General features: G+C 37.6%; 1 protein-coding gene and 1 non-coding gene across 3 annotated transcripts in view; both read right to left on the bottom strand.

Annotated features, from left to right (window-relative positions):
- Window positions 1-12,627, bottom strand: part of SLC38A11 (solute carrier family 38 member 11) — a 70,768-nt gene extending 58,141 nt beyond the window's left edge. The window contains exons 1-3 of one of the 2 annotated variants that reach the window (XM_066280301.1): window positions 12,314-12,627; window positions 11,697-11,814; window positions 8,682-8,756 (exon numbers count right to left, since the gene is read on the bottom strand). In XM_066280301.1, the coding sequence (XP_066136398.1) occupies window positions 8,682-8,756; window positions 11,697-11,814; window positions 12,314-12,352 (232 nt within the window). In that variant the 5' untranslated portion in view covers window positions 12,353-12,627. The remainder of the gene's footprint in view (window positions 1-8,681; window positions 8,757-11,696; window positions 11,815-12,313) is intronic. The other variant, XM_066280302.1, reaches the window with a different exon arrangement.
- TRNAV-GAC (transfer RNA valine (anticodon GAC)) lies at window positions 10,453-10,528 on the bottom strand. Its single transcript has one exon. It is a non-coding gene; the product is annotated as a tRNA-Val (tRNA).
- Window positions 12,628-21,337: the final 8,710 nt, after the last annotated feature.

Raw genomic sequence — 21,337 nt, 5'->3', positions numbered from 1 at the left:
AACAGTAGCAAAGGATGATGAAGTGCAGAAATACTTATAAGATAGGGTACTACAATGAATATGGTAGGTACCCTTTTCATTACTTAATGGTAACCACCCTTAAAAAAACCACCACAAAAACACTTGACTTAAAAAAGGTAGCAACAGAGGAAAGAAGTATGGAACACAAACAAACAAAAACAAATGACAGAAAAACAAAAGAGAAGAATCAAACTAGATACAAAACTAACAGAAAGCAATTTATAAAATGGCAGTAGGGAACCCACAAGTGTCAATAATTACACTAAATGTAAATGGATTAAACTTACCAATAAAAAGACACAGAGTAGCAGAATGGATTAAAAAAGAAAATCCAACTATATGCTGCCTACAAGAAACACATCTAAGCAACAAGGATAAAAACAAATTCAAAGTGAAAGGCTGGAAAACAATACTCCAAGCAAACAACACCCAAAAAAAAGCAGGTGTAGCAATACTCATATCTAATAATGCTGACTACAAGACAGAAAAAGTACTCAGAGACAAAAATGGTCATTTCATAATGATTAAGGGGAAGTTGAATCAAGAAGACATAACAATCCTTAATATATATGCACCAAACCAAGGAGCACCAAAATATATAAGACAGCTACTTATTGACCTTAAAACAAAAACTAACAAAAATACAATCATACTTGGAGACCTCAATACACCGCTGACGGCTCTAGATCGGTCATCCAAACAGAGAATCAATAAAGATATAGTGACCTTAAACGAAATACTAGAACACCTGGATATGATAGACATCTACAGGACACTTCATCCCAAAGCGACAGAGTATACATTTTTCTCTAGTGTACATGGAACATTCTCAAGAATTGACCATATGTTGGGCCACAAAGACAATATCAGCAAATTTAGAAAAATTGAAATTGTACCAAGCATATTTTCTGATCATAAAGCCTTAAAACTAGAATTCAACTGCAAAAAAGAGGGGGAAAAACCCACAAAAATGTGGAAACTAAACAACATACTTCTAAAAAATGAATGGGTCAAAGAAGAAATAAGCGCAGAAATCAAAAGATATATACAGACAAATGAAAATGAAAATACGACATATCAGAATCTCTGGGATGCAGCAAAAGCAGTAATAAGAGGAAAGTTCATATCACTTCAGGCCTATATGAACAAACAAGAGAGAGCCGAAGTAAACCACTTAACTTCACACCTTAAGGAACTAGAAAAAGAAGAACAAAGACAACCCAAAACCAGCCGAAGAAAGGAGATAATAAAAATCAGAGCAGAAATAAATGAAATAGAGAACAGAAAAACTGTAGAAAAAAATCAATAAAACAAGGAGCTGGTTCTTTGAAAAGATCAACAAAATTGACAAACCCTTGGCAAGACTCACCAAGGAAAAAAGACATAGGACTCAAATAAATAAAATCCAAAATGAAAGAGGAGAGATCACCACAGACATCATAGATATACAAAGAATTATTGTAGAATACTATGAAAAATTATATGCCACCAAATACAACAATCTAGAAGAAATGGATGAATTCCTAGAACAATACAACCTTCCTAGACTGAGTCATGAAGAAGCAGAAAGCCTAAACAGACCAATCAGCAGGGAGGAAATAGAAAAAACTATTAAAAATCTCCCCAAAAATAAAAGTCCAGGCCCAGACGGTTATACTAGTGAATTCTATCAAACATTCAAAGAAGACTTGGTTCCTATTCTACTCAAAGTCTTCCAAAAAATTGAAGAAGAAGCAATACTTCCAAACACATTTTATGAGGCCAACATAACCCTCATACCAAAACCTGGCAAGGATGGCACAAAGAAAGAAAACTACAGACCAATATCTCTAATGAATACAGATGCTAAAATACTAAACAAAATACTGGCAAACCGAATACAACAACATATTAAAAAAATAATACATCATGATCAAGTGGGATTCATCCCAGAATCTCAAGGATGGTTCAACATACGCAAAACGGTTAACGTAATACACCATATCAACAAAACAAAGAACAAAAACCACATGATCTTATCAATAGATGCAGAAAAGGCTTTTGATAAAATACAACACAATTTTATGTTTAAGACTCTCAACAAAATGGGTATAGAAGGAAAATATCTCAACATGATAAAGGCCATATATGATAAACCATCAGCCAACATCCTATTAAACGGCATAAAACTGAGGACTTTCTACCTTAAATCAGGAACAAGACAGGGTTGTCCACTCTCTCCACTCTTATTCAACGTGGTGCTAGAAGTTCTGGCCAGAGCAATCAGACAAGACAAAGAAATAAAAGGCATCCATATCGGAAAAGAAGAAGTAAAGCTATCACTTTTTGCTGATGATATGATCCTATACATCGAAAACCCGAAGGACTCCACAAAAAGATTATTAGAAACAATAAACCAATACAGTAAGGTCGCAGGATACAAAATTAACATACAAAAGTCCATAGCCTTTCTATATGCCAACAATGAAATATTAGAAAACGAACTCAAAAAAATAATCCCCTTCACGATTGCAACAAAAAAAATAAAATACCTAGGAATAAACATAACAAAGAACGTAAAGGACCTATATAATGAAAATTACAAAGCATTGTTAAGGGAAATCGAAAAAGATACAATGAGATGGAAAAATATTCCTTGTTCTTGGATAGGAAGAATAAATATAATCAAAATGGCCATATTACCCAAAGCAATATACAAATTTAATGCAATTCCCATCAAAATCCCTATGAGATTTTTTAAAGAAATGGAACAAAAAATCATCAGATTTATATGGAACTATAAAAAACCCCGAATAGCCAAAACAATCCTAAGGAAAAAGAATGAAGCTGGGGGCATTACAATACCTGACTTTAAACTATATTATAGGGCCACGATAATCAAAACAGCATGGTATTGGCAGAAAAATAGACACTCAGACCAATGGAACAGAATAGAAAGCCCAGAAATAAAACCACATATATATGGTCAAATAATCTTTGATAAAGGGGCCAACAACACACAATGGAGAAAAGAAAGCCTCTTCAACAAATGGTTTTGGGAAAACTGGAAAGCCACATGCAAAAGAATGAAACTCGACTACAGCCTGTCCCCGTGTACTAAAATTAATTCAAAATGGATCAAAGACCTAAATATAAGACCTGAAACAATAAAGTACATAGAAGAAGACATAGGTACTAAAATCATGGACCTGGGTTTTAAAGAACATTTTATGAACTTGACTCCAATGGCAAGAGAAGTGAAGGCAAAGATAAATGAATGGGACTACATCAGAATTAAAAGTTTTTGCTCAGCAAGAGAAACTGATATCAAAATAAACAGACAGCCAACTATATGGGAACTGATATTTTCAAACGACAGCTCAGATAAGGGCCTAATATCCAAAATTTACAAAGAACTCATAAAACTCAACAACAAACAAACAAACAATCCAATAAAAAAATGGGAAGAGGACATGAACAGACACTTCTCCCAGGAAGAGATACAAATGGCCAACAGATATATGAAAAGATGCTCAGCTTCATTAGTTATTAGAGAAATGCAAATCAAAACTACAATGAGATACCACCTCACTCCTGTTAGATTAGCTATTATCAACAAGACGGGAAATAGCAAATGTTGGAGAGGCTGTGGAGAAAAAGGAACCCTCATTCACTGTTGGTGGGACTGTAAAGTAGTACAACCATTATGGAGGAAAGTATTGTGGTTCCTCAAAAAACTGCAAATAGAACTACCTTATGACCCAGCAATCCCTCTACTGGGTATATACCCCAAAACCTCAGAAACATTGATACGTGAAGACACATGTAGCCCCATGTTCATTGCAGCACTGTTCACAGTGGCCAAGACATGGAAACAACCAAAAAGCCCTTCAATAGAAGACTGGATAAAGAAGATGTGGCACATATACACTATGGAATACTACTCAGCCATAAGAAATGATGACATCAGATCATTTACAGCAAAATGGTGAGATCTTGATAACATTATAAGGAGTGAAATAAGTAAATCAGAAAAAAACAAGAACTACATGATTCCATACATTGGTGGAACATAAAAATGAGACTAAGAGACATGGACAAGAGTGTGGTGGTTACCAAGGGTGGGGGGGGGAGGACATGGAAGGGAGGGAGGGAGAGAGTTAGGGGGAGGGGGAGGGGCACAGAGAACTAGATAGAGGGTGACGGAGGACAATCTGACTTTGGGCGAGGGGTTTGCAACATAATTTGATGACAAAATAACCTAGACATGTTTTCTTTGAATATATGTACCCTGATTTATTAATGTCATCCCATTACCATTAATAAAAATTTATTAAAAAAAAAAAAAAGAAAACCTGAATAACAGAGAAAAGGTAGCCAATTTCACAAATGTTGTAAATTTGTGATGAAGAACTGTATTTTTAGAATGAGAATGCTAAGTTTCATAAAAAGTTCAAAATGTATTACTTGAAGTTAACAGTTTGCTAAGAATTTAGTCAATAATAAATATAAATGACTTCATCTGCTTGTAAAACACAGGCTATAAATATATTAAAATTTTTCAGAATCTTAAATATCAACCACTATATAATGTTTTGATTTCCCTTTAAATGTATTATATACAAAGTTTAAGTAATCCATGAATGATTCTATATTATTCAACATGAAAGTTTTCTTTTAAATAATCTTTTTTTTTAAAGGGAGAGAAAGAGACAGAGAGGGAGAGAGAGAGGAGAGAGAGAGAGAGAAGGTGGGGAGGAGCTGGATGTATCAACTCCCATATGTGCCTTGATCAGGCAAGCCTAGGGTTTCGAGCCGGCAACTTCAGCATTTCCAGGTCGACGCTTTATCCACTGCGCCACCACAGGTCTGCCCCATTTTATTTATTTATTTATTTATTTATTTATTTATTTATTTATTTATTACAGAGACAGAGAGTGAGTCAGAGAGAGGGATAGACAGGGACAGACAGACAGGAATGGAGAGAGATGAGAAGCATCAATCATTAGTTTTTCATTGTGCGTTGCAACACCTTAGTTGTTCATTGATTGCTTTCTCATATGTGCTTTGACTGCGGGCCTTCAGCAGACCGAACAACCCCTTGCTGGAGCCAGCGACCTTGGGTTCAAGCTGTTGGGCTTTTGCTCAAACCAGATGAGCTCGTGCTCAAGCTGGCGACCTCGGGGTCTCGAACCTGGGTCCTCTGCATTTCAGTTCGATGCTCTATCCACTGTGCCACCACCTGGTCAGGCTTAAATAATCTTTTATGCTTACAATAAAAATTATTTTGCTCTATTCAACAAATAAAAACAATTTTAAATTATTTTTATTGAATTTATTGGGCTGACTTTGATTAATAAAATTATATAGGTTTCAGGTATACAATTCTATAACACATTATCTGTATATCTTATTGTGCATTCACCATCTAAATAAAAAATCTTATAGCAATTTAAAATAAAATTATTTGTTATAAATATTTATAATTCTCTTTGTGTTTCTCAACATTTTACAAGCATGAAAACAAACTTGGAAAAACTACTGTTTAACTGGCCAAATCTCATTAGAGGCCTTAAAAAGACAAAAGAATAATACTAGAGACAAATCATTCTGTTACTACAGCATCAATTTAAAGAAAAATTTAATGTTATACCCTACTTGTAAATTTTGCTTTTAAAAGCCTAATTAAAAATAAAAATGAATCATAGTTTATACAATATTTTTTGCTTTTGTGTGGTTGTCCTTTATCAAAATTATTTAAGGATTTTGATCATATAACTAAAGAGTAATTTCCACTGATTAATGGCTTTGTAATACATGCCTTTGCAAAAAACTGTTCATAATGATTGCTATTTATATATAGTATTAGTTGAGAAAGTTATTCACAGCATGATTTATTTGTGTATAATATATAAATTATATGGCTTTAGTAAACTGTTCATTCTCCAAGTATTGAATTCTTAGGTAATATATATTTTTAAATTTTTTATTGCTTGACCAGGCAGAGGCGCAGTAGATAGAGCATTGGACTGGGATGCCAAGGACCCAGGTTTGAGACCCCGAGGTTGCCAGCTTGAGCATGGGCTCATCTGGTTTGAGCAAAAGCTCACCAGCTTGGACCTAAGGTCGCTGGCTCGAGAAAGGGGTTACTCGGTCTGCTGAAGGCCCACGGTCAAGGCACATATGAGAAAGCAATCAATGAACAACTAAGGTGTCGCAATGCACAACAAGAAACTAATGATTGATGCTTCTCATCTCTCCGTTCCTCTCTGTCTGTCCCTGTCTATCCCTCTCTCTGACTCTCTCTGTCTCTGTAAAATAAATAAATAAATATTAGTAAATATTTACAATGCACTTAAGCCATGGTTGTTATGCCTGGATGGAAATTAATTATTTGTGAGAGCTGATTGACTGGGAAGCAGAAAATTAGAAACAACAGGTTAAATCTTTAAGTGGAAATTTTTAGTGTGATAAATGCTCTGATGAACAGAATACAATTCCTAAACACCAGCAACTCTTAATTAGCACAAAGTTATAAACCCCACATTACTAAGTTACTAATTAAACTACAAATTAAGAGCTGTAGAAGCTAAAAGCAGCTTAGGTTTGGGAGGTGAGAAGAAAGCAGGTGGAGGGAGCCCAGTGCATTTGAACCTTTGACTTTGGTAACTCTTGCATTCTTTACTCTTCCTCAGCCTGAGAAAAACAGCAGTTACAGACTGAGCTTGGGAGCCTGAGAGTTTACGAGAGACAGCATCTTCATAGTGGCTCCAGGAGCAGAACTGAGATAAAGATTCTTGGGTAAGGGATTTGAGGGGGTGCTCCCAGGAGAAGGGGAGTGAGGGGACAGGGCACAGGAAACAGCTCAACAAGGATGAGATCTCAGGTGGAGACTAGCAGAAGCATAGCCATGCAGTGAAGCACTCTGGAGCTTCAACTGCACCACTCACTGGTCCCTCTCCTGCAGGCAGGGCTTCTATATTGGTCAATCATTGACTGAAGGCTGAGGAATGGCAGCTGAGGGTCATAACTTCACTGGAAGGTGATGCCATTGAGGCCCAGATCAACACTCTGGAGAAGGGAACAATGGGGGCATTATGCATTGCCAGGTAAAAAGGCATCTAGATCAGAGGTCCCCAACCTTTTTTGGGCCACGGACCGGTTTAATGTCAGAAAATATTTTCACGGACCGGCCTTTAGCGTGGGACGGATAAATGTATCACGTGACCAAGACAAGCGTCAAGAGTGAGTCTTAGATGGATGTAACAGAGGGAATCTGGTCATTTTAAAAAAATAAAACATCGTTCAGACTTAAATATAAATAAAACAGAAATAATGTAAGTTATTTATTCTTTCTCTGCAGACCAGTACCAAATGGCCCACGGACTGGTACCGGTCCGTGGCCTGGGTGTTGGGGACCACTGATCTAGATGATTACCGCTAGTAGCCATCATAGCAGCAACAGCAGCTGGTATCTATTTGTAATTGCTGCTTCTTTTTCAGTGATTCAAAGGTAGAGGAAAGACCAGTGGTGGAATTCAGCTGGTTCGCGCTGGTTCAGCAGAATTGATACCTAATTTTTTGTTGAGTTCAGTGAACTGGTTGTTAAAATGACACTTGTAATCAGGGTTCCCTCTAAGGCGGGCACCTGGGCAGCCACCCAATGTGGAAATCACACATTTACATTTATCTGCACAACAGCGTATTCTAAATGCCTGTAGTAATATTAATTCTGTCCATAGGTGAAAAAAAAATTGCAAGTGAGGATGCCAATCAAGAAGCAAAATGGAAATATCTTAAATAACAATTTTATTGTTTTTTGTCAGGTATTATTTAATATTTTTTCATTAATATTTTAAAATGCTTTCTTATAATATAATCTAGTTTTGTGTACCTCTTCACTGTTCTTATTTAAGTATTAAATGCATGAAATAATAAACTACTTTTTGGTATATATGTATATTTTATTATACTTAAAACGGTCACTAGGGCAGAGAACCAGTTGTTAAATGATCTGATTGCCACCACTGGGAAAGACCCTGTGTTTGTCATGGGGTTAGTTGGTGGGATCTCTCAAGGGAGAGATGAGGATAACAGGAAGAGGAGCTGATTATGAGTTTGTATAGTCTGCACTTAGATAGGAGCAGCAAAACGTGGGTGCGAACGAATGTGTCACACAAGTGGGAAGCAGAAGAGAAGTAGTAGAAAAGCACATTATTGTTGCACTTAAAGACAGTGGCAGGTGTGGAGCTTGAGCATGGATGAGGTGGGAATATCAGGGCTTTCAGTTTCACCTGCACAAACATAGCTGGAAAGGTTGCTTTTTCAAGTGCACCTGCCCATGGCCACTGTGGGAAAGGAAGTCCTGATGACTACATTTTCAGAGCATAGCTGTCTTAGCTTTAATCAGCCTTTGAAATGACTCCCCCTCCTACCACTTTCTCCATGAAGTGAAAAGGCACATGAAAAGGATTTAGGCTTGGTAATGTATAATGCTTTTCTAATTTGTTCAGAGGATTAGCAAGGGAAGTAAATCTCCTCAGACATAAATGTCTAAATTCTTTAGGATTCTTTGATCCAGTAAAATTAGTAAATTCAATTACAGAGTGTGTGTATGAGTATATGTGTATAAAATAGTCCTTGTGCAATTTAAGTTGAGGGATTAGAAAATATAATTTTACCTGTAACATATGAAACCCAGAATAAAAGCAATATTCCCAGAGGAAAGCCAGCTTGCTTCATTGAATATGGCAATCCTGGAAAAACATAAAATGCCCCATCCATCATGTTAATAAAACATAGAAATATAGAAAATTTTCCCAATTCCTGTATATAAGCTAAGTAAATTGATATATTTATATGACATAAGTATAAACAGTGCATATGACTACTAAAATTAAATGTCAGCATACTGATACTTATTTTAAAATAAAATATATATTAAAGTGAAGGACACGTCAAGAGAGCAGGTTTATGAGATGATGGAATAAGAGTAAGAAAACAACAAATGAAAAAAATAGACGCTAGTTCACACAGATAATGTTCATGTCAGGGTGAGGGGATCGCATGACCTAGAAAGTAGAGAGTAATGACCCAAAGCTTTCTGCATGTGAGGATTAGACAGCACGGAGGGTAATGGGATTGGAGACGTCAAAATGAGCAACCACATAAGAGAAGGGGAGAAAAATGAGAAGGAAAATCATTTTTATAAAGCTGAAGGGGGGTAATATTAAATATTTTCTTTAAATTTTGAGGGGAAATTAACAATATTAGATTATGAACAATAAAAAGTTTAAAATAAAATATATTTAAAATATTTCCACCCAGAACTTTTACTCTATGAAAAATTTTTCCTTAAAAAAAAAATCTGGGCCCTGGCCGGTTGGCTCAGTGGTAGAGCGTCGGCCTGGCGTGCAGAAGTCCTGGGTTCGATTCCCGGCCAGGGCACACAGGAGAAGTGCCCATCTGCTCTGCCCCTCCCCCCCCTCCTTCCTCTCTGTCTCTTTCTTCCCCTCCCGCAGCCAAGGCTCCATTAGAGCAAAGATGGCCCGGGCATTGGGGATGGCTCCATGGCCTCTGCCTTAGGCGCTAGAGTGGCTCTGGTCACAACAGAGCGACGCCCCAGATGGACAGAGCATCGCCCCCTGGTGGGCGTGCCGGGTGGATACCGGTAGGGCGCATGCGGGAGTCTGTCTGACTGCCTCCCCATTTCCAGCTTCAGAAAAAAAATAAAAGTAAAAAAAAAAAAATGTGCTACTTTAAATGTTGCTGACATGGGTCAGCTTTAAGGGTTCATATCCGGAATGAAGTTTGGAATTCTGCCAAGGAGAGCTGCCCACCCCTCTGTGGTACATAGAACCAACATTTCAAACAAGTCATTGACCTTGTTTGTTACTGCTGTGCTTCAGGTAACTACCTGATGTGCCATTTGAAAAGAAAATTATCTATGGAAACAAGCAAAATAAAAAAACACATCAACTTCAGAAAGGTAAGAAAAGTAACTCAATCCAGATAAATATTCAATGATGACTTACTAAAATGTCAAAACTTTACAGGAAAAAAATTAATATTCTCAATGAGTAGTGCAAAATTCTGTTTTGTTCCTACTTTTTCTTAAATTGAGTGTTTGTTTTTTTTTTTTTTTTTTGTATTCTTCTGAAGCTGGAAACAGGGAGGCAGTCAGACAGACTCCCGCATGCGCCCGACCGGGATCCACCCGGTACGCCCACCAGGGGCGACGCTCTGCCCACCAGGGGGCGATGCTCTTCCCCTCCGGGGCGTCGCACTGTTGCGACCAGAGCCACTCCAGCGCCTGAGGCAGAGGCCACAGAGCCATCCCCAGCGCCCGGGCCATCCTTGCTCCAATGGAGCCTCCACTGCAGGAGGGGAAGAGAGAGACAGAAAGGAAGGAGAGGGGGAGGGGTGGAGAAGCATATGGGCGCCTCTCCTGTGTGCCCTAGCCGGGAATCGAACCCAGGACTTCCGCACGTCAGGCCGACGCTCTACCACTGAGCCAACCGGCCAGGGCAAATTGAGTGTTTTTAACTAGCAGAAAGAATAGTAAGTATGGGCCCTGGCCAGATGGCTCCATGGTAAAGCATCGGTAGAGTGTTGGCCTGGCATGTGGATGTCCCGGTTCGATTCTGGTCAAGGCACACAAAAAACGACCATCTGCTTCTCTACCCCTCCCCATCTCTCTTCCCTCTCACTATCTCTTCTTTTCCTGCAGCCATGGCTCAGTTGGAGCAAGTTGGCCCCAGGCACTGAGGATGGCTCTGTGGCTTCACCTCAGGTGCTAAAATAGCTCAGTTGCTGAGCTATAGAGCAACGGCCCCAGATAGGCAGAACATCCCTTCATAGGGGATTTGCCGACTAGATCCCAGTTGGGGCTCATGTAGGAGTCTGTCTCTCTGCCTCCCTGCTTCTCACTTAAGAAAAAAAAAAAAAGAATAGTAAGTATGGAAAAAATAACTACCTTCATTACTATAAAGTAATACAATTAATTTCACCATAATTTCCCCCTTGCTTCAAATTGGGAAAATATGAAGTGTTCATTTCTTTCAATTATGATTTGGCTCCTTTGTTAAAAAAAAAATCACATGCACTTTTACTTAACCAATTTTTATTTATTGATTAAGTAATATTTAAAATTAATATAAATGAATAAAGCTGTACTTTAAATTTAACACTATATAGATGAGTACGGAAATATTGTTTGGATTTAAGTTTTCACAATATTTTTATGTTTTCATATTAAACTTTTATACCTTCAGTATTTCCAAATATCTGGAGATTTTACACCTCTAAACGGTTATAGAAACATGATTCAGTAATGATGGACACTTTAGAAGGAGGGATAAAGTAAATTAGGTAACATTATCATTTGACCATGCTGCCTATAAAAAAATTTTCCGCATCTCTCATATGCTGATCCACTTATCCTAACACATGTGTAAGATGCTCTCAAATGTGGAAAGAGTGTGTATCACAACCCCATCTTCATGAAAAAAGGGATTGATGTGATGCCTATTCTTACACTGGAAAAATATGGAAGGCTTTTATAGAAGACAATTACCAATTTATCATTTACGATCTTTACTTAAAATAAATCAATAAATATTAACAGCATAATAAAAGTCTTTCATTTGGTATTTTAAATTAAAATTAAAAACAACAACAACAACAAAGCAACTAACCTATTGTACCAGATCCTATAATAGAGTTGACAACATTAAAAACAGCAGCGGACTGACGACAAGTTTTCCCTTTGTGCTTATGTTCAGAAACGAGGGTTTCTTTGTCATCTTGATCGCTCTATTTAAATATATAAAGTGGACAATTATATATATAATTAAGCAAATATTTACACTTCAAAAAACAGAAAAGCGTCGAACATGCAGTATAGTGAACTAACACGACAGCAGTAATAATAATAAGTTAAATCAAATACAAGAAAATAAGGATGAAGATAATAAGGAGTAACAATAATAGCTAGTAGTTTATCAGAGGTTTTTAAACAAACTCCACCCCAAAAAGTCCTGGTTACAGCTGCAGTTCATGGGCTGCTACATGGGACCCCAGAGTACAGGATCTGTTAGGGAGCCAGTGATAACGATTTTGTGAAATTAAACAGATTACATAGAAAAATGCCTACGAAGAGGGGAAAAGTCAGATCAAGGCAAAACTTTTCCTCCCCGAGAACTTTCAGTACTGCTAAACAAGGACCCCAGGTAAGATAAGCCGACCTCTGTTGCAGGGTGAATGAAACTTGAGGGGACTTGGCTTCAGATTCAGCGCCAGCCTCCAGTTTTACCTGTGGTGGGACGACGGGCTGCTGCCCCTGGTAGCCCATGGCTGCACCTGCTCGCAACAGGTGAAAGGTTCACGGTCGTGGGTACGCCACTCGAGCCCGGACCTTCCTCTTCGGGGACTTCGCACACCCAGGTTCTGCGCGCTGCAGGACACCTGGACCGAGCGGTGCCTCCCGGGGCGCTGGCCCCGCCCCCACTCCTCAGCCGCAGTTCGCTTGGTTGCCTCAGCCCTGGGCGGTTTCCCCTCAAGGGACTTGCCCAGCCAAAAGGTGCTGCTTCCTCACGCGAGGTGCTACAAGATGTTTCTGATCTGGGCAGCGCCCCCACCCAGCTCCAGCTGCAGAGTATAGTCTGTTCTGCCCACGGTGCCTAACCAGATTGTCCAGAGACAGCTACGATGGCCACATTTTAGTCCATCCCCAATTAGCTGCTCCTTGGCTGGAGACTGATGCCCAGGTAAGAACTCAATAGCCTCCCTGCCCCACTCCCCACCCCCTTGGAGTATCTTTTCTATTACCTCCTCCTCCTCACACCTCTTTTATAGCAAAGATGACAAATGAAAATGCAGGCTCTTTACTTTAAATGGAAAACAATTAAGTTTTCTAGAGTTCTAGCAAACTCAATTACTGAGCATGCTTTGGTCAAATATTTCCTGTGACTTTTCAAAGAAGGAGACTTAGAGGGGAAAGGAAGATGCATTGATAACAGACTCAATGAGCAAACCTTAAGGGGGGTTGTCAGGCATAAGGTGATGGGGAAGGGAAGGCTCCTAGAGTGACTTAGAAAGAATCTTAAATGATAGTCTTATTACAGATGAGGATAGAGGCCCAGAGAATATTCAATCACACAGAGATGGATACATAGAGAACAGTGCCAGGGACAGGAAGGGTGGTAATGTAACACTAGTACTTATCAAATAATTAAAGAGGATCTTTTTAATAGACATTTATTTAAAATTATGAAGCATTTTAAAAACATGGAAAAACTAAAGTTATAAAACACCAGATTAACAAATGTAAATGTTTTATCATGTTTTCTTCAAATTTCAAAATAAACGTGATGTGACAATTGACACCCCTCAGCTCATCTCCATTCCTTCCCCTTTGCCCCCAGAGTCATCCAGTTCATAAATTGGTGTCTATCTTTTTTATCCATGCTGTATATTTTAATTCATTCACTTGTACCCATACATGTTATATAACATTGAGTTTGTTCAGCTTTTTTCCTTGTTTTTAGGTTGGAGTGGAGTATTCGAGCGTCTAGTCCTAGCTTCTTGTATGCTATACCAGAAACTGGAAGTTTTTAAAACATATTTTAATGCTTTTTCTAAAAGACTTTTATAATTCCAAAAGTATTATTTGTTTAATGCAATTTCAAAAGTGGTATAAGTCTCAATGAGAACACATGAAGAAGAAAGGACAGATAAAATCATGGAATCCCTGGCAATTCACCCATGCCGAAGTAAACAGTTAACATTGTAGAACCTTATGGTTTACTCAGATTATAAAGAGTTTGAGGTAAAGGATAAATATATATTACTATGTACATAAGCAGTTCTACTGATTTTGTCTTAGCCCCAAACATAAGCCACAGGAGCCAGACTTTCAGGAATGTAGAGAGCTTTAACTTGAACTTTTTATCAAATTATGTAGGTAGTATATTGTATTTATGTAGGATTATTATTTTTCCTCATTATCTGTTTACAGTCTAAACTACATGACCTCTAAGAGCATCTAGTTCTCTTAAAAATAATCAGAGGAGGCTCTCTTTTGGCAGAAGTCTGAATTCATGAAGCTCTTCTTGATGGTTAACCTGACTTCTGACATTGTGAAGGTTCAAGTTTGAATGAAAATAGAGATAAAAATCTTTCAATTAACATCCCTGAGGAAGTTTCTTTTTCCTCAGCCTTGGAAAGGAATCTGAAGAGGAGTATAATTTGTTTTTTGTAAAAATGGATGCTTGATATTCTCTACAGTATTAGATTACTGGTTTAGCTGCTGTAATAAGTAGAGCTTTAGTGTATAATGTTCAAATAAGGTAGACCTTTCTCTCTCTCTCTCTTTTAACTTTCCAAAGGTAGGGATACTCAGTGTATAGAGGTCTGGAAGGACTGTTCAGGTAATGTCGGCTAAATAATTAATATGTTCTTTTTCTTTTTGCATTAATCAACTTACAAAATCATTCTTGTAACTATCTTTTATGATCTATATGTTACTCATCAAGGAATATCTTATTCTTGTGGTACCATGTTATTATTACTTCATAGTTTAGGTATTTTTTTATTTTTAACTATAATTACTAGAATTATGTAAAGCAGGGGTCGGGAACCTAGGCTTGTGAGCCAGATGTGGCTTTCTTGATGGCTGCATCTAGTTTGCAGACAAATCTTTAATAATAAAAAAAATGTTAAAAATATAAAACATTCTCATGTATTACAATTCATTCATTTCCTACTGCTCATGTTCATGGTTGCGGGTGGCTGGAGCCAATCACAGCTGTCCTCCGGGACAATACCAAATTTTTATTGGATAATGCATAACGTACACGGGTTGTTGTATGGCTCTCACGAAATTACATTTTAAAATATGTGGTGTTCATGGCTCTCTCAGCCAAAAAGTTTCCTGACCCCTGATGTGAAGACACTAAAATGCCATTTTTGGTTAAAATTCAGGGTGAATGGGGCACTGAAGAATGAGTTTAATTAGTGTGACTGTAAGCCTTGGTTTACCCAAGGTAGTCATGGTTTAGGCTTCTTGTCCCAGTATAATTATGAATAACGTACTTTTCATTCTCAAAAGTGTCCCAGTTTGAATGGTAGGCTACAATATTATGCAATAAAGGCACATGGGGGATGGTAGTCCACCTAATAGCTGCATAGCACTTCAGTTTTCTCTAGTGGTGTCCAAGCTGAGAAGAGAAAGAAGATCTAACAACATGGATTTTTGGTTAATTTTTGAGTTAATATAGTTGGTTTGAAGTTCAGGCTCTGGAATTAAAAACAAACAAACAAACACAAACCCTTAGGTTCAATTAAAAACTTAAGAGATCTTGGCAAATTACTTAACTTTCTGAGCCTTACTTTCTTTATTTGTAGAAAGGAAAGAATACCTACCTCTTTTGTGCAATAGTTGAGAGAATTAAATGAAATAATCTATTTCTATTAGTTTCCTGTAGCTTCTGTAACAAACTACCATAGCTGGGTGACTTAAAACAACAGAAACTTATTCTCACAGTTCTGTAGACTAGAAGTCTGAAATCAAGATATAATCAGGGCTATGGTTTTGCAAAATCTACAGAGCGGAATATTTTCTTGCCTCTTTCTAACTTCTGGTGGTTTGCCAACAACCTTTGATGTTTCTTGGTCTGTAGATACATCACTCTAATGTTCCATCTTCATAGGCCATTTTGACAGTGTCTTTTCAGATACCCTTCCTTCTATGCATGTCTGTGTCTATATCCAACTCCCCCTTTTTATTTATTTTTTTTAAAGGCTTTTAAAAATATTTTTTATTTACTCATTTTAGAGGGGGGGGGGGGCAGAAACCATCAACTCTCATATGTTCCTTGACCAGGCAAGCCCAGGGTTTCAAACTGGCGACCTCAGCAATTCCAGGTTGACACTTTATTCACTGCACCACCACACATCAGGCCAACTTCCCCTTTTTATAAGAACACTAATCATTTTGGAGTTGGGTCCACTTTAATGACCTCATCTTAATTCCTCATCTTAATTTTACTATACCTGTAAAAAAATCCGATTTCTAAATGAAGTCACGTTCTGAGGTACTGAGGTTAGAATTTTAGCAGCATATCTTATTTGAGGCACACAATTCAATCCATAACACTTTTTTTCTTTTTTTTAAAGAATTCAGTTAATTGCTTGGGATGTAGGAAGATCTCAATAAATGTTTGCTGCTGCTATATCTAAACAGAAAAATACTTTGTTGGGTCAATGTTGTATAATATAGAAGGAGTTTGGCTACTGTACTACTATTTGGCTCTAAATGGCTCCTTTCTTTCTGTCCTTCACTATGATAGAGGCTCTGACTTTTGTCTGGTCCATAATCACCTAAAAGGAAGAATAAAATTCTCATTTTCACTTGCTGCTGGTTGTGGTTAAGTGCTGACCAAGAGAATATAGGTAGAATATATATCCTTAAAGAGAAGGTAATATCTTTACCTCTCTTTTGTTCCTTCTTACTAGCTGGAGTCAGAGACATGGTGGCTGAAGATGGAGTTTTATCTTGGACCAACTGTCTATTGGAAACTTCACATTTAAGAAGGTGCCTGTGCCTAGGTAGATCTGCTAGATCTGGATTGTTCTGGTAATGTGAGAAGTAAATAAACATTCATATTATTTAATCTACTCTTATTTGGGGGTTTCTGTCATTTACAGACAAATCTAACCCTTATTAAACTCGTATGAGTACCAAAACTGTGATTCTAATAATCAAAAGGTTTCATCCAATTTATGTATTTTTTAAATAACAACACTCAAAGAGGTTCTTTAACTAAGCTCCTTGTGGAAATAATAATAAGCTTCATTGTACTTAATTAAACTGGATTAATAAATATACACAGTTTATTATTAAATACACATATAATAAACTATAAGTCATTAGATTCTGATATTTTTAGTTTTTCCTCATTAAAGAACTGGTAAAAAACCTTGGCTAATATGGCTCAGGGAATACTCTCTGTTGATATGACAATGGTCCCCTTCTATGTGTCTCTCCCATGTTGGTCTTATTCTTAGATCCATACCATAGGGGTCTGGTCAGCACTGGTTATTCATGTCTTGCTTCAGGGTCTGCATCACTTATCACAGAGAATTATTGTTAGTCTTTGGTCATTAACCTGCGGACTGACCCAGAAAAACTGTAGCTCTGACTGTGCCTGAGTGCTCTCTCAGCATCTTCTGCTCCACTGCCTGCGTTTTCTGTGTATGTGAGAGAGAATGCAGTTTTCCGTCTCTATGCAGAGGAGGGTTTCTTCTCAGAATCAAAATCCAATTTGATCTACATGTTTGCAGCTCTCAATATTTACTTTATCAGATCAGAACCATTTTTTAAGCTCCAAGAGCTGGAGGTGAGTGGTTATTATACATTAGGTACTTTAGGCCCAGTACGATATGAAGAACATAAGGCAAGACAATAGATAAGCAAGCTGACATTTGTTCGTAAATAATACCAGTTTTTATCACTAAATAAATATGCCCAAGCACATGAAAAGTGACAATGTTGAAGAAATGAGTTTGGGTGCTAAATACCCTTTGATACCTTTTAGTCAAGAGAATCTATGAAGGCTACACTAGAATAAATATGGGTTGGTTTACCTATTTTTATCTTTTTTTCCCTTTTATTTTAATTAAGTTCCATTTGCAATATTTTAACCCCCTATCAGTTGAACTAAATTGGGCAACAGGAAATTGTGTACCCCTCAGCTGGTCTGGCTAGGAAGATCAGAGGTTCAACCAGATAGTACTCTAGATATATCAGCTCAAGAGCTTGCAGAACTGGAGGAGAGAGGAAGGTGGAACTTTGGCAGCAGAAATGTGAGTGACAACTGAGAGTGTGTGTCCTTGCCTAGCTGGGACATTTGCCTTCTCATGAATGATGTGCAACAGAAATATTCTTTGTCAAAGAGAGTGGCCAGTGGGGTTAAAGTCAAGAAGTGGAAGTAAAGTAACCATACAAGAACTTTGTGACTAGAGCTTGGCTTGCCAATAGTGTAGAAATATGGGCCTGGAAAACTTCTAAATCTCTTACTTTGTTACAAGGTAGTTTTATTATTCCTAAAAATAAAATACCCAGTTCTTTATTGTGTGCTATACATAATTGTGGACTATCTGTGGGAATGGAAAGGATCATATTTATATTGTTCTTGTTGGTGATGACGATTTTATTTCTTCACTGAACCTTGCGTGGTGACTCATCTAATTACTGCTGCTCATTAAAAATATACTAAATAGAAGAAACAATCTCAAAAGAACTCAGTTAGTAAAAATCTTGTTGTTAAGAGATAGTGAGTTTAATGTGTCTAGAAATAAGGTCCATCAGGAGAACATTTCAGTAATGAAATCATGATGCTCATTTGTCTCTAAGGCATCAGAAACTGACAAAGGCCTGACTTATCTCCATTTTTTTTTTTTTTTTTGGTATTTTTCCAAAGTTAGAAGTGGGGAGGCAGGCAGACAGACTCCCACATGCACTCGATTGGGATCCACCCAGAATGCCCACCAGGGGGTGATGCTCTGCCCATCTGGGGCATTGCTCCATTGCAACCAGAGCCAGTCTAGCACCTGAGGTGGAGGCCATGGAGCCATCCTCAGTGTCCAGGCCAATTTTGCTCCAATGGAGCCTTGGCTGTGGGAGGGGAAGAGAGAGATAGAGAGGAAGGAGAAAGGGGAGGGTGGAGAAGCAGATGGGCACTTCTTGTGTGTGCCCTGATTTGGAATCAAACCTGGAACTTCCACATGCCAGGCTGATGCTCTGCTGCTGAGCCAACCGGCCAGGACCTATCTCCATTTATTAATGCAACCACAATATTTAAAAAAAATAAGGAAATTATAGAAAAGGATGTCACACAGTTGTGACAGAGTTTCAAATGTTTTTAACAAATTAATGCTCTGCTTTTAATTCCAAAATAAAGTGAGATATCATTTTGTTATTCATATAATTATAGGATATATTAAAATATATGTATTCATAATGCATAACAGGAGATGCTGTTTTAATATTTAAAATTGATTTACAAAATTTAATCTCTTTATTGTATCTCTGTAGCTGTAAGTATAACTTTATTTGCAATTAAGGTCTAAATCTGACTCACCAAGCATTAAAGACTCAAGCCAAATGATCCTTTCAACTACTTGTGACAGGCACTGTCTGTCTTACAAATGTTTAGTAGACTTTTTTTTTCTTTTTTTCTTTTTTTACAGAGACAGAGAGAGAGTCAGAGAGAAGGATAGACAGGGACAGACAGACAGGAACAGAGAGATGAGAAGCATCAATCATTAGTTTTTCATTGCACATTGTGACACCTTAGTTGTTGATTGATTGCTTTCTCGTATGTGCCTTGACCACAGGTCTTCAGCAGACTGAGTAACCCCTTGCTCAAGCCAGTGACCTTAGGCTCAAAATGGTGACCTCGGAGTCTCGAACCTGGTTCCTCGGCATCCGAGTCCGATGCTCTATCCACTGCGCCGTCTGGTCAGGCAGTAGACATATTTTTAAAAAGATGCTCAAAATATTTATACTAGCAGTTGAAGGTAAGCATTATCCACTCATGTTTCAAAAGGATTATCCACTCATCCTCTACAAGAAAAGGAAAAATATATAGGCTCCATTGCACTGCCCCCACCAGTCACATATCTGGAAAGTCATAGATACTTTCTAGAAAAAGAGTCATTGGGTTTGCTCACATTACATTCTTTTTAATTTTTTACACACTACCAGTTACAAGTAAAGTTTTTTGTATAACACTTTGTAGTTTCTGAAAACAAGATATGTTAGCTCTGTACTTGGGACCCAGCCTTCATTAAAAGATGAATAACTTGATTAGGTAGTAGAAATGATGTACCAATGAGTGAAATAGATATATTTGGTAGACCAGTCAGAGGATCAAGCTATAATAAATAGCTGGGGCAAGGGCTTGGGGACATTTGATGGAAGACTGGAAACTGATAAAATTTAACTTAGCAAAGATGAAATTTAATTTGTAAATTTCACATCCTAATCTTCGATCTAAAAACAAACCATATAGTTATAAGATGTAAGCATGTGGGTTATCTAAAACTCATTTCAAAATGAATTAATACTTTTAATTAACAATAAATTTAAAATGATTCAACAGTGCCATTAAGAAATGTCTACTGCAGTATCAGGCAACAGTACTTGAAACACATTACACACAGGGAAAATGGTAGTCCAGGCTCTCTGTGTTGGTTATACCACACATACATAGACAATCTTCAGCTATGAAAGTCACATTTTGATAAATTTACAAGTAGACTGGGACATGTTCAGAATCAGAATGATGAAAGGTCTCATGAATCTTTAAGTAGCTGAAGAATATAAGATTCAGGGGATTAGGGGTTTACTCAATATAAGAAATGGCTTTACAATCTAATTACTTAGAGATATACTGGGATAACTTGAGTGATAAATTCCTACTGGAGATATTTAAACACAGGCCTGACCACTGGGGCAAGGACATTATATTATAGAGTGTTATTGGGGATGATGAAGGATAGGAAAGGCGCTGGTGTTTTTGCTTACAAGTAAGAGAAACTTTCTTGAGCTCCTTAGAAATAAGAAGAGGTATTATTATAAGTATTTATATACTGGATCTAGGGCTAGAAAACTTGGCAGGGTTCCAGATGGTGCTGGCTGTTTGTGCTCTCTCTATCAGGACCAGCTTATTTTTATCCCCTAGAATTTTGACTTATCTCTATAGATCAATCTGTTCTTTCAACTGACTGGCTAGTCACTCATTTCTCCTAGGCAAATTCTGGAGAAAGTCAGTTTGATATTCTCAGCTAAATACTGTCACATCTGTTGAGCACAACCTTTTGAACCCCATCTCCTCTTGGTTGGCTGCTAGCCTAGGAATGAGCTCTCCTTGGTTAAGTTCCAATCCCTCATCCAGTCAAGGGCCAGACCATTGGACCAGTTACTATGGTTTACCTGCCAAGTACTGGGGAATAGGATTGAGGAAAACAATTTGAAGCAAAGGCAGGCTTGGGCAGTGATCTGAACCAGGACCAATATAAATGGAAACATTAAATAGTTTTAAATTTCTTCTGGAATTTGAAATTCCCCAATTCTATGATGTTAGGTAGGCTCTGAGTTGGACCTTGATCATTGAAAGTAAGATAAGGAAAGGTTATGGCAGTTTCTAAGATGTGGAATAAGGCAGATACATGTATTACAGGGGTAAATAAAGTAAGAAAGAGAGAGGGTTTTTGGAAATTGATCAAGGTATATTCTAGTTAATTTTATTCTCATTTTTTCCAGTTTGTAATA

The sequence above is a fragment of the Saccopteryx bilineata genome, chromosome 5 (assembly GCF_036850765.1).
Source record: "Saccopteryx bilineata isolate mSacBil1 chromosome 5, mSacBil1_pri_phased_curated, whole genome shotgun sequence".
Taxonomy (NCBI): Eukaryota; Metazoa; Chordata; class Mammalia; order Chiroptera; family Emballonuridae; genus Saccopteryx; species Saccopteryx bilineata.
Note: the sequence above shows the minus strand (reverse complement) of the source record. Positions and strands in the feature narration are given on the sequence as shown.